Below are 24,978 nucleotides of genomic sequence, written 5' to 3' on the forward strand. Positions count from 1 at the left end.
TTAAGCGTAGTTTCAATTTCCTGCTTTTTACCGGCCAAGAAAAAAAATCGATGCTTAAGAAATTACTACAACCCGGGTAGTATTTTTTTCGTTTGGTGTTGAATGGCATTACGCCAAGTCAACCGCGTCGAAATGACCTTATTCGTTTCACTCTCAACGAATATCATATTATAATATTTAAAGAAAATATATCACAAAGATAAGAATATTATTATGTGTGATATTATATAACACCGTCCATAGTTATAAAACGTGAAGTGTTTTTATTTTTATTAAATTTTCTTAACCTCTTAATATTGTCTTATATTTTCTACCAAATAATTTACTATTTTTGAACGATTTAATTATTATATCTTCCAAGTTTACTAACATAATATATAATATGATTGACAACTAACTGTATCAATATAAAATAATATATTGTTATTATAAATGTAGCATATTAACATGTTAAATCAAATATTCATATTTTTATCAAAAAAAATTGCAGATTACCTACCTACTAATATTTATTATTTTTTAAAAACCTATTGTACTTATTATAATCTATAGAAATATCCTATTATAATTTTAATATCACATGCTATCGTGTATATAATATTTTATGATATTATATAACAACTATCACAACATCAAACTCAATAACTATGAGTGTGATGGTTATTATGTGATCATTTTTAGTACTTATAAAAGATAATTATGGTCAATATTTCTTTAAGACGGTCATATTGTATGCAGTTTACCACGACTGTCTGTGAACTATAGAATTATTAAAATATATATATATTTAACCATTCGGTTATTTGTCGTCTCGGACTGTGTTTATTAGTGTTTATTATCTCTATGGTTTGTATTGTGGCCAGTTTTCAGACCCAGAAACAGGGCATAGTTGACCCAATGTTATCCATATGGGGCCAACAGATGTTTGTCAATGAAGACACTGACCAGTAAGTCGTGAACACTAGGAACGCCATACAACATGACAACACACACACACACATACACACACATAAACACACACACTCATACACACACAAACATATTATACATGTCAGTGTATATATTATAGATACGAGCTGTTAGACGACAATATTATAAAACCATTCTTACTAGTAAAAGTGCATGAATTAACAATAATTTAACACCAAGTACATACATATTTTTAATAACAATATCAACATTAATTATCTTGTATTTCTTATAAAATGTTGTTATGTATGTTAATTTATTTTTTATATTCTGTTTTCATGGATAGTTTTACCACAAACCACTTTACTTGATCAACTATAATAAACAAAATCAAATCGAATTCTAATGCCACAAAAATGTCTCTATAATTATATTTCTTAAACCCGATTTATTTATCATATATAAAATATATAGCCAGCGCATGCATTCATAAAATATATTGTTAGCACCCTCTTCAATGCCTCTTTTATTTTACATCGCACAACTTTAAAATTTCAATTGTTCTATTCCAGTGATCCGGCAGTTTTGATTTTATCAATAGTGTTATTACATTCTCGGCGACAAGTACCTATATATGTGTATATTGTATATACTTGTATACAACACTTTTAAAACAAAATTTATTGTTTTCACTAAATTTGATTTTAAAACAAAATATTATTGAAGTCATTGTAAATTTATAATATCCTCTGGAATTTGTAGACCGTAAATTTTACGTCAGTGTTACATTGATTTTTATTTTTTATTAAACTTTATTCAAGGTTTTTATTTTTTTAATACAGTTGCTAAACCTTCTAGATTATTCATAAGTTAATAGGTGTTATATTTACAATACATACCCATGAATTTCGTTTGTCTTGCGAGTTTAATTCGAACTTTGAACCTGAATATATATTTTGCTATATAGAAACCTTATTCAACGAATAAAGTTACGATGCTTATCATTTAATGATAACTTGTGGATATATAGGTATATATTATCCAAAAAGTTTTCATACCACGTAATACCTATACCCCAAACCGTATTATTACAAACATCAAAGTTTTGAAATAATATTAAAATGTTCACAGTTCACTTTAATAAATGTATGAAAAAAAAATGATTCCGTGTTCGTGTCATTAATGTAATAAACCACTACAATCTAATATAATTTGAAGGAGGTATTTGACAGCACACATATACAAGATATATAAGTTACATAAAAATAAACCGATATATATATAAATATAATATATAGTGTAATCTTTAAAGACATTTTGGTATTACAACCTTTTTGTTGACCAAGCCATCACAGACACTTATACTGTGTGATACATTGCTACAATAACGTACAAACATTATATATACACATACAGTAACAGTATACACCCAAGTAATTCTAACGGCTCGGATCTGACACAAATGTACAGTAACACACTTGCACTTAGATATTTTCTGGTTTTAATTTACCTTCAGATTTACCCTTGACCTACTTAGCTATACCATCTCCTTTGGCATGGATACCTAACCCAATAACTCCATTCCATCCAATAGCTCGTTTTCAAGTGAACGTATATATATTTATATAAAATTCAGCTGCATTATGTATCGCTCGGCTTTTTGACGACCCTTCACCCCATCCGTGTTCGGCTTTTCCCATCGTTTTCGTGCATTTGTTCTCGTGTTGTTGATTGAATCTCAGTCCATTTGTTTATATATACACGCTATTTTTATTTTATATTTTTAAACTGAAATCAAATTATCATCAGAAGCTTTATATTGCTTCCAATACGTTTCAAAAGTCCAAGCGACAACCTTGGACTATGGATTTTTCGAGATATTCGAAATCCCGGAAGTTTACTCTATATTGAAAAACGCTGGTTCCGGAATTTTCTAATATTAAATATTTGACAATGTCCGTTACGGATTGTCGCCGGACTGTTGAAACGTACGAATAAATTATCTACAATTTACAAAAATAATTTAACAAGAACCATTGGTTAATAATATTATTATTCTAATCGTGCAGCACGTTGACCCAATGCTTTGATATAACATATATTTTTATTTAATTTTTTTGTTTTGTTTTGTTTTGCATGAACTTCTCTAACATGTTTATCTCTTACAACATTATATTTTATGTATAACTACCTAGCACTCGACTGTAAATATTGCAACAAGCTATCCGATTTTGTTTTTTTAGGAAACTATCGCGACCAAAGTCTAAATGAAACTAGGCTATCATATATACATTACCAATCACTCACCTTAACATAAATCTATAATCGTCTTAGCTATATCTAATATCCTATGTTATATACTATCAATTCCCGTTAATCTTCAAACTATTATCGTGCACGTCTTCGAAATCCAAAAACTCGTATACAAGTCATTCAACACAGCAATATTGAAAATAATAATGGTGTCTATAATAACGGCAATAATTATAATTATAAATTTCTTACGAGTTTTTGGATACATTACGGAGACCCTCTATCATTTGCACACCAAACCTATATTTTAGAAGAGCACAATATATATATATTATATATATGTACAAAAACAACGGAACAGGATCAAGGCGCTCCTATTAGTTCTCGCCGAATAGTAAAAAGACTTAACACATATAATTGTATATACTATATTATATTATATTTGACAAGCTAAACGCATATAAATATCATACTTGTGTACAGTTAAAAAAAAAATCAGTTGTGTGTGTATTACTACACAGTATTAGTCATTGTGTCGAGTGTAATTTTGTACAAAGGCTACAACGAAAAATTAGGGTTTTCGTTATTTTTCACCAAATATATTATTATAGTCTATAGCGTCTGTAGAGTTTTTTTCAATATTTATTATTTTAATATTAAAATTATTATTTTTATTATTATTGTTGTTGTTATAATTGGACACTGGCAAATGTATAGAGTGTGAATATGTCCCGAGTTATTATTTTTTTATTTTATAATTTTATTTTTTTATTATTATTATTATTGTTACTTTTTATTATTATTTAATCCTCTTTTATTTATTTTTCAACTACGTTTTAACATCACACATGGTCGTTAACGTTTATGTTTGTGTGTATATTTCTATAGAATTGCCAAGACGTTTTGCTTCAGTAATCGGGGACATGGATTGTTTTTAAACACGCCGTCTGAGGTGCAGAGATTTTCTGTTTCCACCGAATTCTGGTGAGTCGTATTTATTATGATGATGTTTTTTCCTTAACATAACACAATATTTAACGGTGTTTTAGCCAAAGTCTACCGGAAATGATGGGTGAGCTGTTCCAACCGCACGAGATGCCTGAACCACCTAAGCAAAGTTTCTTTATAGGACTCTTTGGAGGTGGCTCTAGATCCATCGACCGTGAAGAACTGTGTATGTAACATTTCCATTAATTACATTTATTAAAATAAGGATACACTCCCCTAAACTTTTAACTTTTTAACTCCATGCTGACCAACTACCAAAATTCAAAAGCTAACAATATAAATTCATTCTATATTCATATTACTTAATATTATTAATTTGCACCACGTAAAATATTTAAATTCTATATTTTTAATATTTGTTAAATTTATTTAATTTTAATTTACTCTGATTGATAATATTGAATATTATAAATAATAATAATATGATATTTACTGTGGATAAACGTTTGATATTTTATTACAGTTTTCATAATTTTTTTTTGATTCTACATACTCACTGTGATTAATTATTTTTCTGTGCGTAATAATATATACTTTATATAAGTATAATTATTGTCCGTAGTTTAATAACATTATTTCATGGATAACTTAACGTCTACACTCTGTATATTTTTTACTTACCAATAAAACCTGTTTCAGTACTGTTTTAAAATTCAATATCGACCATAACGCATATAACAATAATAATATCTGATAATCATTTAATGATTTACAATATATTTCAAGTATATAATATAGGTCTTGCGGTTGGTCTAGAATCCGGAGATTATTTGTCCTACAATTTAGACGTTATTTGTTACTATTTGGATCATACATTTTTAACTACATTTAATTTGTACACCGTATACATAATAAAATACATAGTTTGTTAGTAAAGATTATTGTTATAATACCTACTGAAGAATCTGAACATCATAAACCGTGTATTGTAAAAACATTGCCTGCAGAAATACCGATGGTTGAATAATTATATGAATCTGTAAATCGCAATGATATAAGTTAAATGAGACGGATTTGTATCAAGTGTGCATGTCGCTGGTAAAATCTTGTACTCTTTGTCTTCGATCCATTTATTCTTTCGAGCAATTACTTTTAGAAATTTCTCCGCAGCAGTGGTTTTATTTCCTATTTGCTCTCTTGTCTTCATCAATCACTGTTATACCGTCAGTAACATCATGCACTGTGGTTTCTTTATTTCAGTTTTCTGGGTTAAAACGTAAGGTTCGAATTTATGGACTAAACAATATCGATCAACGTATTTTTTTTTATATACCTATATTTTGCTTCTCGTCACGATTTTTCAATGAGAAAACGAAGTATCTTCCTGAACTGTATGTAATATATATATACATACATTTATATAACACACATGTCTGTATAGATGGACGTCCGGTCCCTCTGAGAAATTTTCCGATGGTCGGTGATTTGACATTTTCGTTGATAATCCAATTCACAATCGACCTAGACACCTATAGTAAACGTTCAAAGTAATTGAACCCGAATCGATCGAAAAATAAATTATATTGATGAAATATATTTTAACAAAAAAAAAGAGACATGGTACTATGGGGTTTGGTATACATTTATCAGAATAGTAGTAAATTAAAATAAACTTCTAAAAACGTTTTGAAAGCTATTTCATTATCTAATAATTAAATAGTGATAATGCATAGTATCTATACATTTTATAAAATAAAAAATATGTAAATACCGAACTGTATTCAAAAGTAATAAAATATGACTATCAAACTTTTTATACTTCAAAGAAATAATACTCGTTTCCGCCAAAATAATATTGGCCGTTTCCGCCACAGCCCTTTAAGCCAAAAACGAGAAAGGTACGATTCCCATTTCTGCCAAAAGACGTCTCCGCCAAAAAAAGTTTAGAAATCAATGAAGATGCAATTATAAAAAAAAAGTCCAATAAAATTAATAGGTACCTACACTTTTGTCAAAGCTGTTTCTTTTAATTACGTTATATTTTAATTTTTAGCTCTAATTTAAAGCTGTGATGATTTTTTTTTTTTTTAAAAACCCTATAATTTATAGTTGTATTATTTGACTTATTATTTTTATTATAAAGTTTTGAAATATTTAAATATAAAAATTTGAATTTTTTTTTAAATTCTTAGACTTAATTTTATTATATGACTTATTATTATAACTTAATTGTACATAATTAGGTACATGGTTCCCAAGCTATATTTTCAGTAAATTACATTTTTACGGAAACGGTAATCGTACCTTTTTCGTTTTGGGTGGAAAAGGGCCATGCCCCATCAATAATGGTTTCATTTATACCAATAGTTAAATAATAAACATAGTTATTTAAGATTATTATCTTTTTAAATAAAATTACCACCATCATAACTTAGCGTTATTATTTTCATTATTTTATTGAGTGTTTTTCATGTGTGTTTTCAAACAGTCGGTGAATCTACCAGTGGTAAAGCACCAAAACTCGTGGCCAAACTTGTACCCGGTCCGTCAGCCCAACTGGACGCATTAGGCAATCGAGCGAGCACGGCAGCCAGTGAGATATCGAGAGCCCATCAGTTGGCTGTAGAACGTGGCGAAAAGCTTAGTAACCTGGAGGATCGCACCGCCAGAATGATGAACGAAGCCGAACAGTTTTCCTCAAATGCCCGAGAGTTGATGATGAAGAACAAGGACAAACGATGGTATCAACTGTAAACCTGTCGATTTCGTTTTGTCTCTATCTTCCTCAGTATATATATTATCTCCCCACCCTTTCTCTCTCTTTCTATTTTTTTCTCTCTATATATCTCTATCTTACACATAAATACACAAACGTATTAAAAAAAAGTCACCCACACACCGAAAAACTATATTTATTGTTTTCAAAAAAAATTTCTATGTTAACAAATTTCGCTTTAAAAGTATAAAAAAAACTATTTTGTTAAAAATTCATATTATCTCGTTGCCATCGAAGTAAATGTAATTTTAGACGTTAGTAGTTTAATATTAATATGGTTAAACATACTCTAATATATTACCTTTATAGGTATGTACATCTGTGCATATTATATTATACTATCCATCGATTAAATTATTTGCGATTTTAGCCGACCACGAAAACATAATATTATTCTGCCGACATTACTATAATAGTTCTATATCGAGGAACACAACAATATATCGTCGTTCATAACCAGTTAATTCATTTAATTTAACCGAAAAATGATACCACTCGTTGATAATATATGTATATCTATATATAAGTGTGAGTACATATTATTATACATTATATATATATATATATATATATATATATATTATATATATAGTGTAATTATTATTTTAAGGATAATAATATAAACTCATTAGTCATTTGATTGCATACTGATATTGTATTACTCTTAAAATATGATTAAATCATCATAAAAAACGGGCTGTGGTTGTAGCATATAAGTAAGGTGTATTTAAGTTATAAATATATAAAATTGATAGTTTCTTTATATATAATATATAGAAATAATAATTCACGGCTCTTACTGTACTATGTTTTTAAATTAATAGCAATCGTGTAAGGAAAGTCAAAACTAAGGTACTTAGATTTTAATACCCGTCGGATGAATTTTTATAAAAGCATATTATATACCTCTACTATAGATTAGGTAGATTAGGTACACGAAAATTGTATGTGTACAATTACCATCCCATGTGTGTGTGTGACAGGCCGTTTGTGATTATTATGAAGCGATTTGTGCCTTAAAAGTAAGATACTATATATATATATATATATATATAGTCTACGGTGAAATAAACTGTTTCTAGGGGCTATTAATATTATATTGTAGTGTAAATTGTTATATTAATATTTTATAATCAAACGGTATTTATATAGATACGTTATAGGTAAAAGTAATAATTGATCTAATACTAATAAGAAAATCATGATGTGTTTTCTGTTTTCACGATATTTTAGCCTTCCGAAATACAAACACGATATTATAGTTTAAGTTTTATTACTTATTACGATCGTATAGAGTTTGAGGAAACAAGTAAAAATCTCTCTTAATCTGAGTAAATTCTGTTATACATCAACCCTAATAATCGTTTTTCCATATTGTGAAGTGTCTAGTCAAATAACATTAACGCCGCGTAACTGTATCGAGAATGAGTGAATATAATATTACATACGACCAAATCATACAGAATTCGTTTGGGGATCAATACGTTTTAGCTTATATATATATACATATATATATATTTATATCTATTTATTATAATGATAATAATAATAATATTATTATTATTATTATTACACTAATTGTAGCTGTTATATTTTTTTCCAAAATATTTTCTCATTTCATACTTGTTTTTCTATAGATTATAAAATTATATTATATTATAATATAAGCAAAATAACATTAGTTTTAATTTAAGAATATATATATTGATTATTACACTACAATAATGTGACGATAATTTTACGTTCCCCTGTACATATATATTATATTATATTATAATAATAATTATATTTATATTTATGTGAACGGCGTCAAATGTGGCTCTCGGGGGTCTCGTCTCGGGTCCGTCGTGATTTTCATACAGCTTTCGTAATCTCAACAAGGGCACAAAAATATTTACCACCATTAAGTTTTACGTTACGTATTTTGTTTTCATAAAATACAATATCACTCTATGTATCATACAAATTCTAAATGAACCCGTCTTAACCGTTACGTATACCTATCATATTATATTTACTCCCACACGGCACATTATACACGATTAAAAAAACATTATTTTTTTCCCCGACATAATGCAATTTCCAAGCCTGTGAACATTGTGCACTAAAACACACGCGCACATTACCTCGAACAATTTTCCGCTATAATAGAACCGCCTGTCAATGTTTTAATTTCTTGTGCGTAAGTAATTTTTCACGATTCGCTCGCACCACCCTTTCCTACTCTCCGACTCGACAACACCATCACTGGGATAGAAAAATCGTTATTGATGGAAATTTGGCCCCGCAGGACCCGAACGAGATGCAACAGACAAGCCATAAATTACTTACCGGAAAAAAAGAATAATAATAAAAATGTGATATGAAAAAATAATATATATATGTATTCAAAATACACTGGTTAAAAATTGTTCTGTTGACACTTATTGTTTTTTTATCGTTTTAAAATATATTTTATATAAAATGTATGTACATGCATATATGTATCTATTTATTTACTTAAGATCGATTATTAGACATTTTATATGTATTTACTAAATATATATATATGTGTGTGTGTATATGTACAAATAACGTTAGGATATTAACCAGATTTTTTTCTTGATTTACATAGATTTTATCAAACGCCAAAAGGCAAATACGTTCATTTCTATTATATTACACCCCATGTCTGGAAAAATAAAATACATACCGTCGTCTTATATTTACGTAACTTGTTGAAAATCTGAGTAATATTTCACTCGTATAGAGCTCCCATATACGTTATCATAGTGTACTTTTAATCTGAAATCCCGAGTATTGAATACAATAATATATTTTGGTTTTTTGAATAATTTAATAAATACAACTACAGCATTTTATTAATTGAATACATAAATTAAAAAGACAATAAAAAATCAAGGGGAAACGTACATATAAAAAAAGGTAAATCTTAGTTTTTTTTAAATAGAAGAAAATAATGATTTAACTATTAATATTATAATTCTCTATAATCCAGTCTTCCTAAAACTAGACATATTATTGTAGGCTAATAATTTGGGCAATATTTCCATCCCCTCCATCCTTTCTTTCCCCCGATTACATTGCTAACACCATCACTCGAAGCAACCATAACCACATAATTATAATATGATGTTATATTATACAATGTACGTTGTACATTATGCGTTTGTTTTGTATTACCATTATATTAAATATAATATTATACATTATTATTATTATTATTATTATTATTATGACTATTATTATATGTTTATCTGTGAAACAATATAAAAAATTTAGGTACGTTATTGATCTGATTTTTGAGTATTGGTAATAATATTATTATATATAGATAAAAATGAAAAATAAAAAAAATACTCGCATACTTCAAGACACTTAAATGACGATTATGCATACGTAATAAATACCTTTATATATATTAAATATATAACTATACATATTGTAAAGGTATGTTTAATGTTTAATATTATTACAATTTTTTGTAGACTATTGAGCGAAATTTAAATAATGAATATAGCTACGCGTTATTTATTTTCAACAAAAATAATAATAATATACCAAATAATATTACAGTGATATATATTATATTATATAAATACATGTTATACATTAAGGATAATCGAAAGACGGTCCCAATAATAGTTGTAGAGATGTGGCGTCTGTGTAGGATTTATTTATTAAATGAATGTAAAAACAAAATAAGTATTATATATATTTACATATATATAATAATAATAATAATAAATTACTATACAAACGTTGGACTTTAAAACAATTTATTACGATACAATAGATAATATGGAAACTCAAAGGAAAATATGGCATTTGTGTTATGTATAAAAAAAACATAAAAGCGAGTTATAGTTGATGGTAACCGTCATAATATAAAAAATTAAAAATACTTGTATTTGGTTAGTATATATGTATGATAATAATTATTAAAATGTTATAGCTTCTAAATGTTTACGTTTTTTTTTTTTTTTTTGAAGAATGTAATTGAATTTTTTAAATATAAATATCAATTTCGTTTGCTAACAATATTATATTATTGTAATGTTAGTATTAGGTATATAAACCTAATATAATTTTATCGACTACCGTTAAAACATTCTATTGTTTGTATAATAAAAATGCAAAATTATTATTTTAAACTTTGCATTTTTTTTTTTTTACTTTTTAATTGATCTCACTAATATACCTACTAGCTGCTTTTTAGACGGTTTACCTATTTTTGTATGCATATTTTAAACTAAGCACTTGTTGGTTTTTGAGTGTTTATTATTTCAATTCATGACTTACAATATTGTCGGTATTCCGTATAAAAGGTTTACAGCCAAGCCTGAAATGTTTTATTTGAACGGCGCAGTAAGTGCCTCCTATAGTCCTATAGACTACAAGTACCTACATATATATGAGTAATATTATAGCACTCGAAAAAACATCGTCATTCTTTCCGATCACGCAAATCACTTTTATTTCTTACCCAGTCGAAACAAAAAATTTGTAAATTCTAAATGAACCATTTTATTAAGTTTATCTCTGAAAACCGTTAATATGAATAATATTCCATAAGACTCGAACTCAATCATAATTTTCTCAACAAATTATCAACTTTAAAATAACAATAGTTTACTCCGTTGTGTTTAGGCATGACTTTAGCATTATACACCATGATCTTAATAAAATGTATGACCAATAGAGCACTATACCACCCATCAGAACGTAAAGTACAACTAAAATACGACGGAGGATGGAATTAATATCTAACGACATTTGATACAGTCAGAAACAATTCAAAACGCGTTTCGCATGTAGAAATATAGCAATTTTCGGTAATGCCATGGTTTCAAGAATAATTCAACATGCTTACTGCAAGTCCTCTGAGCCAAACACCGTATTGTCTTCTTCATTTCTGCACAGAAGTTTCAACGCCACTAGCAATGATTGGGTAAGTACTTTTCATGTCATAAATAATAATTAAGATTAGATCTAAGAACGTAACTTCATTTATATCATATACAATTTTTTTGGCGAAAACGGCAGCAATACAAAATGTTACCCTATTACCAATGATGAACAAATACTTAATACTTAATGCCCTAAATAATTGTCAAAATGGTGTTATCAATTTTTTCGTTGGACACTTCTAATTATATTAATAATCTAGGTACCTAGATATGTTTATGTAAGATTAATATAATTCTATTATAGTTCGTGACTATTGAAGTGTTATTATTGCGATCTTTGAATTTTTAATATTCGTTTATCTTATATTACAATAATATTTTCGGTAATTGTTAATAGACAATGGGTACTTGTCTATCGGTCGGGATTTTACGTGGAAATTCACTTTTGGGAAAATAACTTACCGTAAAGTTTCAATCGAGTGCATATTGTTTCAAAGTCGCCGTATAGTAGTACCAATACATCGGGTACAAACGATGGTTTGGAAAATACCTGTGTATATATTATTCACCAATATCAGTATAGACAATTAATATAATACGAAAACCGGCCACTTTAATCATTCGATATTAAATGATGTTTAGTCGTGAGTCTGCTCACTGGTCCACTGGGGATTCCCAGCGATTTACGAAACGTAGCTAGAGTTAAGTAATCGAAAATGTACAAAATCTACATGTACGCGCAAAATTCCACATCTGTATAGGTCAACATAAAATATATTACCATATAGATAATTATGACTTAAAACGAAAATTTAATTTTGTAACGAGATTCTACGACGGTACAACTCACTCGGATCGCCGTTTAGTGCTATAATTACAAACGCAATAAATTATGACTGTTATCTTGATATATTATCGCCAGATCGGTATGACAATCATAGTTGCTAAATATTGTAATATTTTACGTGATGATGGAAATTCGTAGAACAGCGTTTACTCTCTTCTTGGAAATAAAACAGAAATAACAACAATATTGAGTTACGAATTGACCACAACATAATGTAATATATATCATAGCTCAAGATAGTGTGGGTACTTTGTTCTTTTACTTACAAGTAAAAATATTTCGAAATATTACTTAAAATGGCTTGTGAGAGGGGTGCGTGTGATATGGTCATGATCGCCAATTTTCGCATCGATGAGTCATGAGAATCGGACAAGGCCATTGCTGCGCAATTTACAAAATACGTAAATAGTACTTAAGATAGGTATTACTTTATCTTTTTACTTCACACGAGCGAGAAATAATTTTAAGAATCACGTATACAATAAACTATATACATATATATATATTATATAACACTATCTATAATATATTGATACGTATTATATACTGTAAATAGTAAATGTGTATGAAATAGCTAATGGAGAATTACAATTTATTTGATTATACCTCACTACTATCTATGTATACTCGAGTAATTGAACTTTTATTTTGCTGTAATAAATATTCTGTTGGAGAAACAAATTGTATTTTTTTATATTTACCACAAAATAATCTTATCTATCGGCTACCACTAACTTTTATTTACCTCCTCTTGAAATGAAAACTTTTTAAAGTCAATTAAAAAATAAATTTCATTAGATATCAATGCGCGTACATTTATTAGAGGTTTAATTTAGTTTTTTTTATTAATGTTACGTTATTGAAAATTAACGGATTCCAAATTAAAAATATATAGTCCTGTGTATTCTACTTCATTGGCTTCAATAATTTGCGCCCTATTTCGAATGGTTAGATAACAGCACTGACATTGCTGTTGAATAATGTTATTCACTCCTAACAATCGAATTACATTATGCAGAAATCCATAATAATTATTATAAAGATCTTTTAAGTATCGATAACTATAATATTACCTAACAATCTATCTTTATGTCACTATATTCAATTATATTATACGAATAATTGGATACCAAAAGTACAAAAATAAATTAATTTAATAAATGTTAAACAATTTTAATTTCCCACAAAAATCAATTTTATTATAAAACGTTGTAACTACCTATGCGCGTATACATAATATTATTATTAAATCATCATCAAAAAATGATACTTTTTTAAGCAATATTTCAACTGAATAGTTATATTTAAAGCTACTTATATTACTACACATTATAAAAATGATAAATATGATCGTTGTAAATATTTAATAAATAATAATGTATTATCTGAAAACAATCTCGAGTATGTTTTGTTTTTACAATACGAGTGAATGCGTAATAATATTTCATCTAGTATTCAATTATAAAACGATGGTATTTAAATGTGTTATTACAAATATTGAAATATGAAATACACATGCATAACCACGATGTTTGAGAATTTAGTAAAGTATTATTATTATCATTATCATTTATTTATATTTTTTATACAGTCTATACTCTATATTTATAAGTTTATAACGTATGATAATTGAAACATGCATATAATTATAAATTACTAATTATATTATTAAAACCATTAAAAATATATATATAGGAATACCTATATTCAAATTTAAACTAATTCGATAGGGATTATATTTTATTAAATTACAACTTATTATATTTTACAATTTCATACTCAATTTAAATATAAATGTATATCAATATATTAGATGTAGGTACAATATTTTTCTGAAAATATTTGTACATAGATAACCGAACGAGTTACGCATTATTTATCGGGGCCTTTTCATTGTGTTGTTTCAATAGTTTATTATTTATAAGCATTTAAAGTTAAGATAAGAGCAAGAGTAGAGAATTAATTATATACCCAACAAATTTTCAGTGTACCAATACGCCCCTCTTAACGCTAAATGCTCATAAATAATAAACTATTGAAATAACGCAATGAAAAGGCACTGATGAACAATGAATAACGTGAGCGTAGTGCATTCAAACGTAACTAGGTCTCCATTCTTTAAGAGATGTTGAAATGTTTGAGTAAACATATGGCCCTTTAACCATTCTGATATGTACAACGATTGCTCGTTCCTTGATAAGTCTATTGTACATTTTATATTTTACTTTGTGTTTTGATTTATTCTTAAACAATTTAATCTTATTGACCTGGTCTGGTTAGTGGTTAAATTAAATCTAACAAAATAAATCGAAACGTTTTATATTTCTATGACAAGCTGCAAGTTCACACTATATTTATATATACTTATTATTATAATATAATTCACCACATAATTACAACACCAATTCGAATTTAGCGAAATTTAATCTCGTGCGCCAGACAATGTCGAGTACCTATAACGTGTAGTGTTATATACTGCTATAACCTATTGCGCCTAATACATAATAATTATAATTTATTATACATAACTATTTTGTTTAGTCGGGAATCTTTAAATTGAGTGTTGTCACTAAATCACTTTTAGAGTGATAAATTCTACATTTGTATAATTTATAATTCACTCATGCAAGGACGTACCTATATTATTATTTATTATATCCAATATTGTCTTAGGAAAAAAATCTTATAACATTACGTCATTACCTATTGTATAATATACAAAAAGCATGATGCACGAAGCGGGTGATGGCAAAAATTTATTTGAAATTTTAAAAATCCTGTCAATATGTAATAATAACATTATACAAGACCATAACCTTCGCCCAAAACGAACTAACATGTAAATGTCACGCGACCGTTTTTATATGCATCACCGAGTTATTTCAAATTTATTTTCAGTAGCGATATTACAGACGTACAATATTATAAAATAATATATTAATATAAGGGTTCACTTGTGCACTCGTTTGATTTGTGAATGTGTGTATGTGTATGTGAATTTGTTACCAACGCGCGCGCGCTTGGAATTGAAATCTCCAGGTGGGGTGCGGAATGCGAATACGGCAAACGCGTCGAAATTTTATTTTTTTATTTAATGGAAAAAAATAGATGACACGACACGGTACAGTGTGGTATTCTTTTGTTGTTGTCGAGACGTGCAATTTATTTTATTGTTACCGCGTACACTATCTAGCTTTGGAGTCACTTGTGTATACTTTTTTTTTCCACGTAAACGCGTAGAATTATACTTAACACGCAAGTAATCGCTATCGCGGGCGTCTGTGCCAACAGACTGTACTAAGATGTGCATGTTTTGTGATAAAAGCAGTGGTTGTATGCGGTGTTATAATTGTCCCTGATCCACTGTACACATTACACATAATATATTATTAAACATAGTACGGCACAGTAATATTGGTATGTTTATGTGGTACGCGCGATGATACATACGTTCTATAATTATTATAGTTATCTATTGTGTATTATTTTATTTTTCCTTCAAAACACATCGCCTATATCTGCTATTATTCAATAATAATATGCTTACGTTTTAAATTAAGTATATTATCTATAAAATGGATCATTAGAATATATTTTATAATACGCGTATCGCACATTACATTTAGGTTTTTCTCTATTTGACATTAAAAATATCGTTTTCACCTAGGTATGTACAACATTGAATGTTTGTGGAAAATAAACGTTATCTTTTGTTTATGATTCTTGCATTTTTGCATTTTGAACATACCAATTTAATAAGTTTTTTCCAATATTATATTAACGCAGTAGTCAAAATATTTGAAACTAAGTGGAAGGAGATGACGTGGAATAGAATGAATAAACTTAATATTTAAATATTATAAATATAATATGCGTATAACCCAGATTTATTTATTATTTAATACATAGGATTTAGCTATGTATTGTGTACACAAAAAATATGAAAATAGAACAATTATTTTACATTTTATATACAATAATAAATTAAATAAAGACTGTTTAAAAAATAAATTCTGAAATATTCAATAGAACTAAATTGAAAATTATATAATTAATATTAAACATAATATAATGAATACAATTTCCACATACTTTACCATTTTGTATTGTGATAACTTAAAAAATACAATGAGAAAAATGTAAATACTTTTTTATACCCAATACCCACGAACTATTATTTAATTAAAAAAACATAATAGTGGAATAAATTCATGATTTAATTTAAGTTTCTCGTGTTTATATATTAAATGAGTGGTATATTTTATTTAATGGTCAAATAAAATTTATTTCAACATCATTTTATTATTTATAGTTTACCGTAATATTTAAATTCTAATAACAAAAAACATTCAAATGTAGGTACTCGTATATGTAGTTATTTTTTATGGAATTTTTTTTTTTAAACATTGAATTGATAATACAGTTATATTATTAAAAAACTTTAAATATGCATTGAACCAGTACAATGCCCAAATTACGATTTGTAAAAAGAATATGCGTTTTACTGTTTTACGTCATAATAAAATGGCGCTTAAAGGAATTCATATTATTTTACGCTATTAACACAAACTAAAAAATAATCAATCATAATAAATTGTTATTCATTTCCGTTATCTCCGTGTAATATAACATTATATAATATGGATGTTTCAATGTTTGATTTAAACAAAACATCTTAGGTTCTAAAAAGGCACGCAATAAATTCTCAATGTTTTAACGCTCATCATACATATTATCCGGCATTACTCTTCTGCACAACAAATTTTATTTATAATACTTAATCATACAATTCTACGTACATTTTCAACTCAATTTTAGTGCAATCTTAATGGTATATTCAGCATTTCATTGTATTTATACACATCATCGTTTTTTATAATTTATCGAAATAATATTATAGATAGCATAAAATAACAATTGTGTTGTATAAAGAACGTGATTTTTTAATTTTCAAATTTTGTTCGGTTGGGTGACCAAATTTTTTTAATACAATATAATTAAAAACAAACAATTTTTTAGTCTCGCATCTATAACTATAAGTTTTTTTAATTACAAAATACAAATATTATTTAAAATTACATTGGTTGAAATAATTTATTTAATTTTAAAATATTTAGGAAGATGATGAGATGTTGTATGTTGTTTGGGTGGAGTGCCTTTAACAAAATACTTATTGGAATTCTTTTAATTATTATTTATTACAAACAAAAGTTATTAACAAACATTTTCGGTCCGAGGGATCATCGCGAAACTCGAACCAAGAAGTTTTGGCTGTACAGCTGATTTAATATTGTACCTAATCACTTTCCTCGGCTAACGCCGTATAAAACTATTAACTATAAACTAGTCGCAAATGTTAACGTATTGTTAGTGTAGTATATATTATTATTTAAAATATTTTATTTTTTCTGTTGTTAGTGGTGACTTTCAAACGAAACCGACTATAACATTGTTACAGATTTATTGTCACAATAATGCGCATTATATACAATATAATACACAATAATAAACGATACGTATTATATCAGTCGTACGTAGGTAGTACCTATTATGTAATATAAACCGTCTCACGTGGTTCAATCGTTTATTATATTATATAAAAATCGAATTGCGAAAACCTGCAGCACAGAATCATCCCCTCTGTCGGTGCGAACGTCGGCTTTGATATGACATTATTATTATTATTATTATTATTATTGTTATTATTATTATTATTATTATTATTATTATTATTATGCCGGGTCGTTTGGTGAGCACGTCTTTTTCGCGGAAATTGTCTATCGAATAAAATTGATCGGAGACCAAAAAAATGCCGCCCCCCAAAAATTCGTCGGAAAAAGGATCGTATATATTCATTATTATTATTGCGCATATTCTGCAGTCATGTCGTTTTCTTCTTTCTAATAATATAATAACGCAAAAGTCATCTATGTGACGTGGGTGGTATTTTGTTACGACAACAATAAACGGCGGCGGTCGTATACAAAAGACTGAGGAAAAGGGAAGAGTGTCACCGTCGTCGGAGGGCGATGTTTAACAACATTTGAGCAAATATTTGCGCTAAATTTCACATCAAAGGGACAAAATCCTGTGCCGGCAACACAACTCCTTGGCCCTCTCGCGCACTTATGCCTGCCCGCAGCTCCTCCTCGTCGGTCGCCCTATACGTCGTATAGACAATCGTACGTAAAACATTGTTACGCGCATGCATATACGCTGCGTTATAAGCGGACAGAATATTCCGTTCGGAATAGTTACCTATACATTATAATGCACACACAACTACACATATTATATATACGCACAAGGCACATGATATTATTGTTGCGGGTATATAGGCACACAGTTGTAGGTAATGCGATATATGTGTACGATAATATAATATAACGCACGTCAAAGGACGCGACAATAATATATAGGACGTTATTTTATTATGCCATATATAATATATAAATACACATTATATTATATACGCGTCGGAGCAGTGACGCTATGATGATATACATATTATACATGCGATGCCATCAATAACGCCGACACGTCCTTTTGTCGAGCCGGAAAACGTTTTATCGATATAATATATAGATACCGCATGTCGTGCATTACCTCTACGTATAGTGTTTGTGTGTGTGTGTGTGTGTGTGTACTCGTACGTGTATAATATTATTATGCTTGGGCGATTTTTTCGATGTATTAGATTCTATGTATAAATTGTATGTGTGTGTGTGTACATACATATATTATTATGTTACACGCTCGCACGTCGGACGCTGCGCCGGAACGACTACGAAAAACACGCGTCTCTCACACGTGGGATTTTCTCTCCTCTTTCCCTGTATTTGTCTCTCTCGCATCTTGGTCGGAATCGAGAACCGATTACTCTCGTCCAACTGTACCTATAGTATACTCGACGGCCCAGTCCTTTGAACGAGCGGCGTGCGCTCGCTCGAGTTATGACTATATAATAGTAACGTTTTCACATTTTTCAGAAGAAAAAAATACCATCGGCGTCGTCGGCGGCTACCTCCCGCTAGACGGAACGATGGTATCTTGACGTATTTATTTTATTTTATATTTATTTATTTTTATTCTTCCCTTTCGGAAAAATATCCTTGTACTGGCTCGCCGTCTCTCAGACCACCCAGCGGCCCCCGGCGACATGCGGTGCAATGCGACGAATCCCGCCGTTTATGCAGACGGTCGGATAAAGCGAATGGCTGTAGGAATAGACGATAATTTCAAAAGACCTTAAACCCTCCGCCGTTACCGCCACCACCGCACGCTTGTACGTATAAAACGCTCCGTTTTTCTCTCCGCATAGTTCTTTCGAACGATATTAATGATTGCTGCAGTCCGACAGAATAGAGTGCGATGACAACAAAATAATAATAATAATATATATATATATATAGTATATTATATTATCATGTCATATTGTGTGCGTCACAAGTCGGCTATATAATTTTATTTTTATTTTTTTGTCAAATCTTAACGGTTGTGTAGAAAAAAAGTGTTTTTATACTCTTATGTTTATGTACATTTCATTTATTTAGTTTGAACTAAACTTTATATACTCGTATTATATTATAATCTTAATTCTGTGTTGTTAAATCTAAGTTAATTGTTTATTTAAAAAAATTGTATTGTTTAGGAATTTCTAGGATAAAAATATGTTCAACAACATTTAATCAATTTAAAAATTAAACATACACGTGTCGGATACAGAACTTCAGACTTTTAGCATTTTCTTGAATTTTAAAATATACACACATAATGTATGTCATAACATGGTCCCTTTGGCTAAGTAATAGCTATATTAAAATATATATGACTATTTTTATAATAAAAGTACAAAAGCCCGTAATGTCCTATATAGGCACTATAATACATCACTGGGAACATATTGTTGTTATAATGTAGCTATGTGATATACTTCATTGCACTACAAAACGTTTTTCAGTATTTATATATGTACATATTATATCATCTATATATTAGGTAGGTACATATATCTCTATTTTCGGAGAAATCAATACAATATAATACCTACTGTACTTCTCAATTCGACACGATTGGCGATTATTTCGATTTTCTATAGCAGAATATTCGACTGTCGGTAAATGCGAAGCTCATTCATCATAATAATATCTGAATCGGACCTTTTATAATGACCAAAGATTTTTTCTTGGCACTTCGAACAGACAGATAGTATTATGATGATTATTTACTATTTTTCAAAAACATTAATATTTAGCCTTGAGGTATTGGATGAATTCCAATGTTTTTTACTTTATACTCATATATTTAAATTTTGGGTTTTGAGTAAATTAGTAAAATCGAGCATTCGTAAATAGGTACTTTGGTTATAACTTATAATAAATAAATCCGGACAAGATACTGAGACCTGGTGTTACAAATATATAGAATGCATAAGTGGACATCGGTAAAGAAGGCTTGGGGGGCTTATTCCCCACAAATATTTCAATAGACCCTCCCCCCCCCCCCAAAAAAAAAACTATAACTTTATTCGAATGAATTTTTATATTACTATTATTTGTTTTAATAATTATCTGTTCATTTTTTTTGAAAATTGTAAAATAATATATGGGTTTTTTTGAACTTTTGAATGCGATATCATTGTTCTTGAATAAACATAACATATTGATAGAAATTTCATATTAAGGTAAATATTAAATATTTGATATAGATATAGATGATAAAATAAATTAATATTTCAATATTATACTTACTATCATATAGGTTCAAAAAGAAAAATAATGGGGCCAAAATACTTTAAAAATTATATAGTCAATACAACCACTAGTGACCAATACATATCTAATGCAAATACAAAACTGTCTACTGCAAAAGATTGATTAAGGACTATTTTTTCCTTCTAAGATAAAACAGGTATTTCTTATTAAAATAAAATAAAGTATTAATTTTTTTTTTTAATAATATACGTTATTTAGTGTTTGTTTTTTTTTTCATTATTATAACTTAAAGATATTCATTATTCATATTTGTATTAGTAATATGTTATTCTTTTATGTAGGAACGGGGGGTAGCGCGAAGCCCCTTCTGATCACTTTACATTGGATTATTATAGCTTTCCTGAAACTTCAACCAAATGTCTGCTTATGATATAATGATGTATTGTGATAGTAAATTTGAAAACAATAATAAATTATCGTACTAGACAAACGATTTTAAGCGAGACTCAGTAAGACAACAATTACTGATATTTCATCAGTTAACGATAATTGTACCTTCGTCCTTTAATGTTTAGTTTCAAAATAGATTAACCGAGTGTTGGGGTATAAGCGCTGGATATCCAATATATTTTGTTAATGATTGATTTGGAAATTAGGTAAACTTGAAATCAAAATTCTATAGGTGCATGGGTTTTTCAATTTATAGGGTTGTTATAAAAGTATTAAGTTCTTAGGTGATTAACGCAAAGCAAAGAGAGTTACTAAACATTTTAATGTCCGTTTTTGTTTTATACTTTCAATATCCACTGTTCATTCATTAAACTATTGATCCTGACAAACCATCTATAACAACGCAGTGGAATATTTATATAAAACAAAACTTTGCATTTTTGTATAATTATATCGTTATTTTTTATAAAACATTCGAAATTATACTTGACTTTTGGAAAACCTTACAATTTATTTGAGTAATCCGGCTGTATAACTTTAAGGGATATAAAAGAGAAGGAATAAAAGAGAATTCTCTAATATAAAAAGAAACTCATTACAATAACACGTGCTTTTTGGATTTTGTAAAAACTCGTTTCATGTCAAGTATACCGTTATTATCTCTTTATAGTGAAATTTGTTTTAATATTTTAACTTGTATAAAGTATTACGTATAATATATTCTGTAACCAACATACCTACAATTTTTAAACTAACGTAAATTTATTTATAAAAATATGTAAACATAAATAATATATTTATAACAAAACTATTTTCTTATCGTACATAGAAAAATTAAGAAGTATCGAATTTATTCAAATAAAACAATAATAACAATAAAGTTGTTTTTAGATGTTGATTTCCAATTATAAGAGAACCAAAATAAAGAGAAATAGATTTAATATAAATAATATCGATGTTATTTTTTTTTCTGTTATAATTTATAAAGCACAGTTGAGTTAAACCTATTTATTATTTATTTTTCATTATACAATTATGTAAAAAAAAAAATTCATAAAATTAATCAACAGATAATAACACTATAGTATCGAAGCTTAAGTTTAATAAAAAAATCAAGCTTATTATAATTCCAATAACAGCTTTTTGTTGTTGTTGTAGTTGTTTTTTATCAGTTTTCTTTCAATTACCATTGTTTTATGACATTTTAAATTAAACATTCACTAATTATTAATTACAGATGTATTTGTATACTTTGAAATTATCTTTATGCTCTTATAGCGACGTCGGTGCTTTAAATGATAAATGGATGCATAATCATATTATTGCATTATATTTTGTAATTTAAAACGTTTCGTTTGTCGGTTGTATATTAAAATTAATTTCGATCGTTACACCCGCGTGTTGATCATTATCCCAGTAGTAGGTAAAGATATCCAAATGTCTAGTAGGGTATAGATGGCAATAATAATATAACTGTATAACGTGGAGCGATTAATAGTTATGCGCTCGATATTTATGTACATAATGTGTTAATTTCACTGGTTTTCATAAATATTCCTATTTTTCATAGTTTTAGATTCTAAGCAGAGCAATAAATGTATTGATTTTACAATGTTTTTTTTTTGTTAATTGTTTTTATTTGATGTCTGAAGATATTTTCTATAGTATAAAAATGCTTTATTCCTCAACATTGAAAATGGCTTTTGGTAGTTAATCAGATCTAATTAGTACTTAAGGTAATCAAAATTTAAAATTCCTCAGTACATACTTGGTAAAACAAAGAAAATAAATAAATAAAAATGAATAATTTTACTCCGAACCAGCTTTTAACACAATTGATTTTGTTTTTTGTTTTACGTAATTTAAAAATGAATTTCCGATGTCTTGAATTTTTCACAAATATTTATATTAGTATTATTCAACATGATATTAATTTTAAAATATTTTCGCTTGGCTTTTGTTCTGTTTATAGATATTTTAAATTTAATTTTAATCTATTTATGAACTTTTAATTATCAAATAATTCAAATAAATTTTTATCGTTTAAAAATTTATTCCAATATTTTTATTTTTTTTTTTACTGCAATTAATTAACTATTTTGAAACAACCTATTTTCAATATTTTATACACAAAGCCTCCTGTGTCAGGTAACACTTTTTAGTTACATTTCATAAATATTGTTTTCATTTGTATTGGATATAAACCTATTAGTTATTAGCTATTTAAAATAGTATAATACATATTTATACGTCTTTAAGTGCTATAAAATCTTATTTTTATTCCCTTCTTATGGTTAATAACCACTGTCTCTTAAAATGTACAGCGATCCCTTTAATAATTGACTACCGAAGTTATAAAGAAACTCGCTTCTCTAAAATATCCAAGTGTAGTATTTGCTTCATATGCCGCCCCATACGTTTATGGTATGGTTTATTTTATAGCATTTTTGTAGATATTTGTTCGCCAAAGTCTTAAAAAATGTACAATAAAAATTAACTGCATACTATTTTTCCAACTAAATAATTGTAAATGTCTTTAGAAATCTTTTGATTTTATTAACTGTAAATGTGTATTTTATAAGTATTATGGTAAATTCTGGTAAATAAAAAAAATATGATAATGTTATATTTTTATAACAGGTATATGTTACCTATTACCTATAGCACATAATTTCGTTTGGTGATAAGAAATCACAATTAATTTTTGTTATACCGTCATAAATATAAGATTTACATTCTAAAGGTGTACACATAAAAACTGTAATAACCAAAAAAGGTATAATATACTATATGAAACTGTGTCATGAAGCACATTCTCCAATAATATATTATATAGCTTTAATTATTTTTCGGGCCTGTTATAAATATCAAAGGTATACTTTTATTGTTAAAAAATTGTTTTTACGGTCTTTGAAAAAAAAAATAATGACAATATTAATAATTTTTAATTGACTATTATACATTACAAAATGCACGTCAGTTAACCGAAAACAAATATAATAACAATAATTATTCTACACTATATTAAGAGGCCGTCACACTAAAAGTGAAACGCATACAACGTCCGAGAGAACGCGCTGTTAGGTGTTTTCGTGATCCGCAAGCACGCGACGTTTTAACCACGCCCACTACTGGTAGTCGGCGGCCAGCCGAGGATTATGCCTATTCGGG

The 24,978-nt window shown here is 27.9% G+C and overlaps 2 protein-coding genes across 7 annotated transcripts in view; both read left to right on the top strand.

Annotated features, from left to right (window-relative positions):
- The window catches only part of LOC114131356 (syntaxin-binding protein 5), a 126,263-nt gene extending 116,159 nt beyond the window's left edge, over positions 1-10,104 (top strand). For 4 of the 5 annotated variants that reach the window (XM_027996551.2, XM_050202778.1, XM_027996566.2 and 1 more), the window contains exons 19-22: positions 864-947; positions 4,051-4,146; positions 4,212-4,336; positions 6,599-10,104. In XM_027996551.2, the coding sequence (XP_027852352.2) occupies positions 864-947; positions 4,051-4,146; positions 4,212-4,336; positions 6,599-6,864 (571 nt within the window). In that variant the 3' untranslated portion in view covers positions 6,865-10,104. The remainder of the gene's footprint in view (positions 1-863; positions 948-4,050; positions 4,147-4,211; positions 4,337-6,598) is intronic. The other variant, XM_027996559.2, reaches the window with a different exon arrangement.
- Positions 10,105-11,317: 1,213 nt separating this feature from the next.
- Positions 11,318-24,978, top strand: part of LOC114131522 (palmitoleoyl-protein carboxylesterase NOTUM) — a 62,412-nt gene continuing 48,751 nt past the window's right edge. Inside the window, exon 1 of one of the 2 annotated variants that reach the window (XM_050202782.1) lies at positions 11,318-11,837. Coding sequence is in view for 1 of the 2 variants with exons in the window: in XM_050202783.1 (XP_050058740.1) it covers positions 11,752-11,837 (86 nt within the window). In the remaining variant the exon portion in view is untranslated. The remainder of the gene's footprint in view (positions 11,838-24,978) is intronic. The other variant, XM_050202783.1, reaches the window with a different exon arrangement.

Source organism: Aphis gossypii, chromosome 3 (genome assembly GCF_020184175.1).
Source record: "Aphis gossypii isolate Hap1 chromosome 3, ASM2018417v2, whole genome shotgun sequence".
NCBI classification, from domain to species: domain Eukaryota; kingdom Metazoa; phylum Arthropoda; class Insecta; order Hemiptera; family Aphididae; genus Aphis; species Aphis gossypii.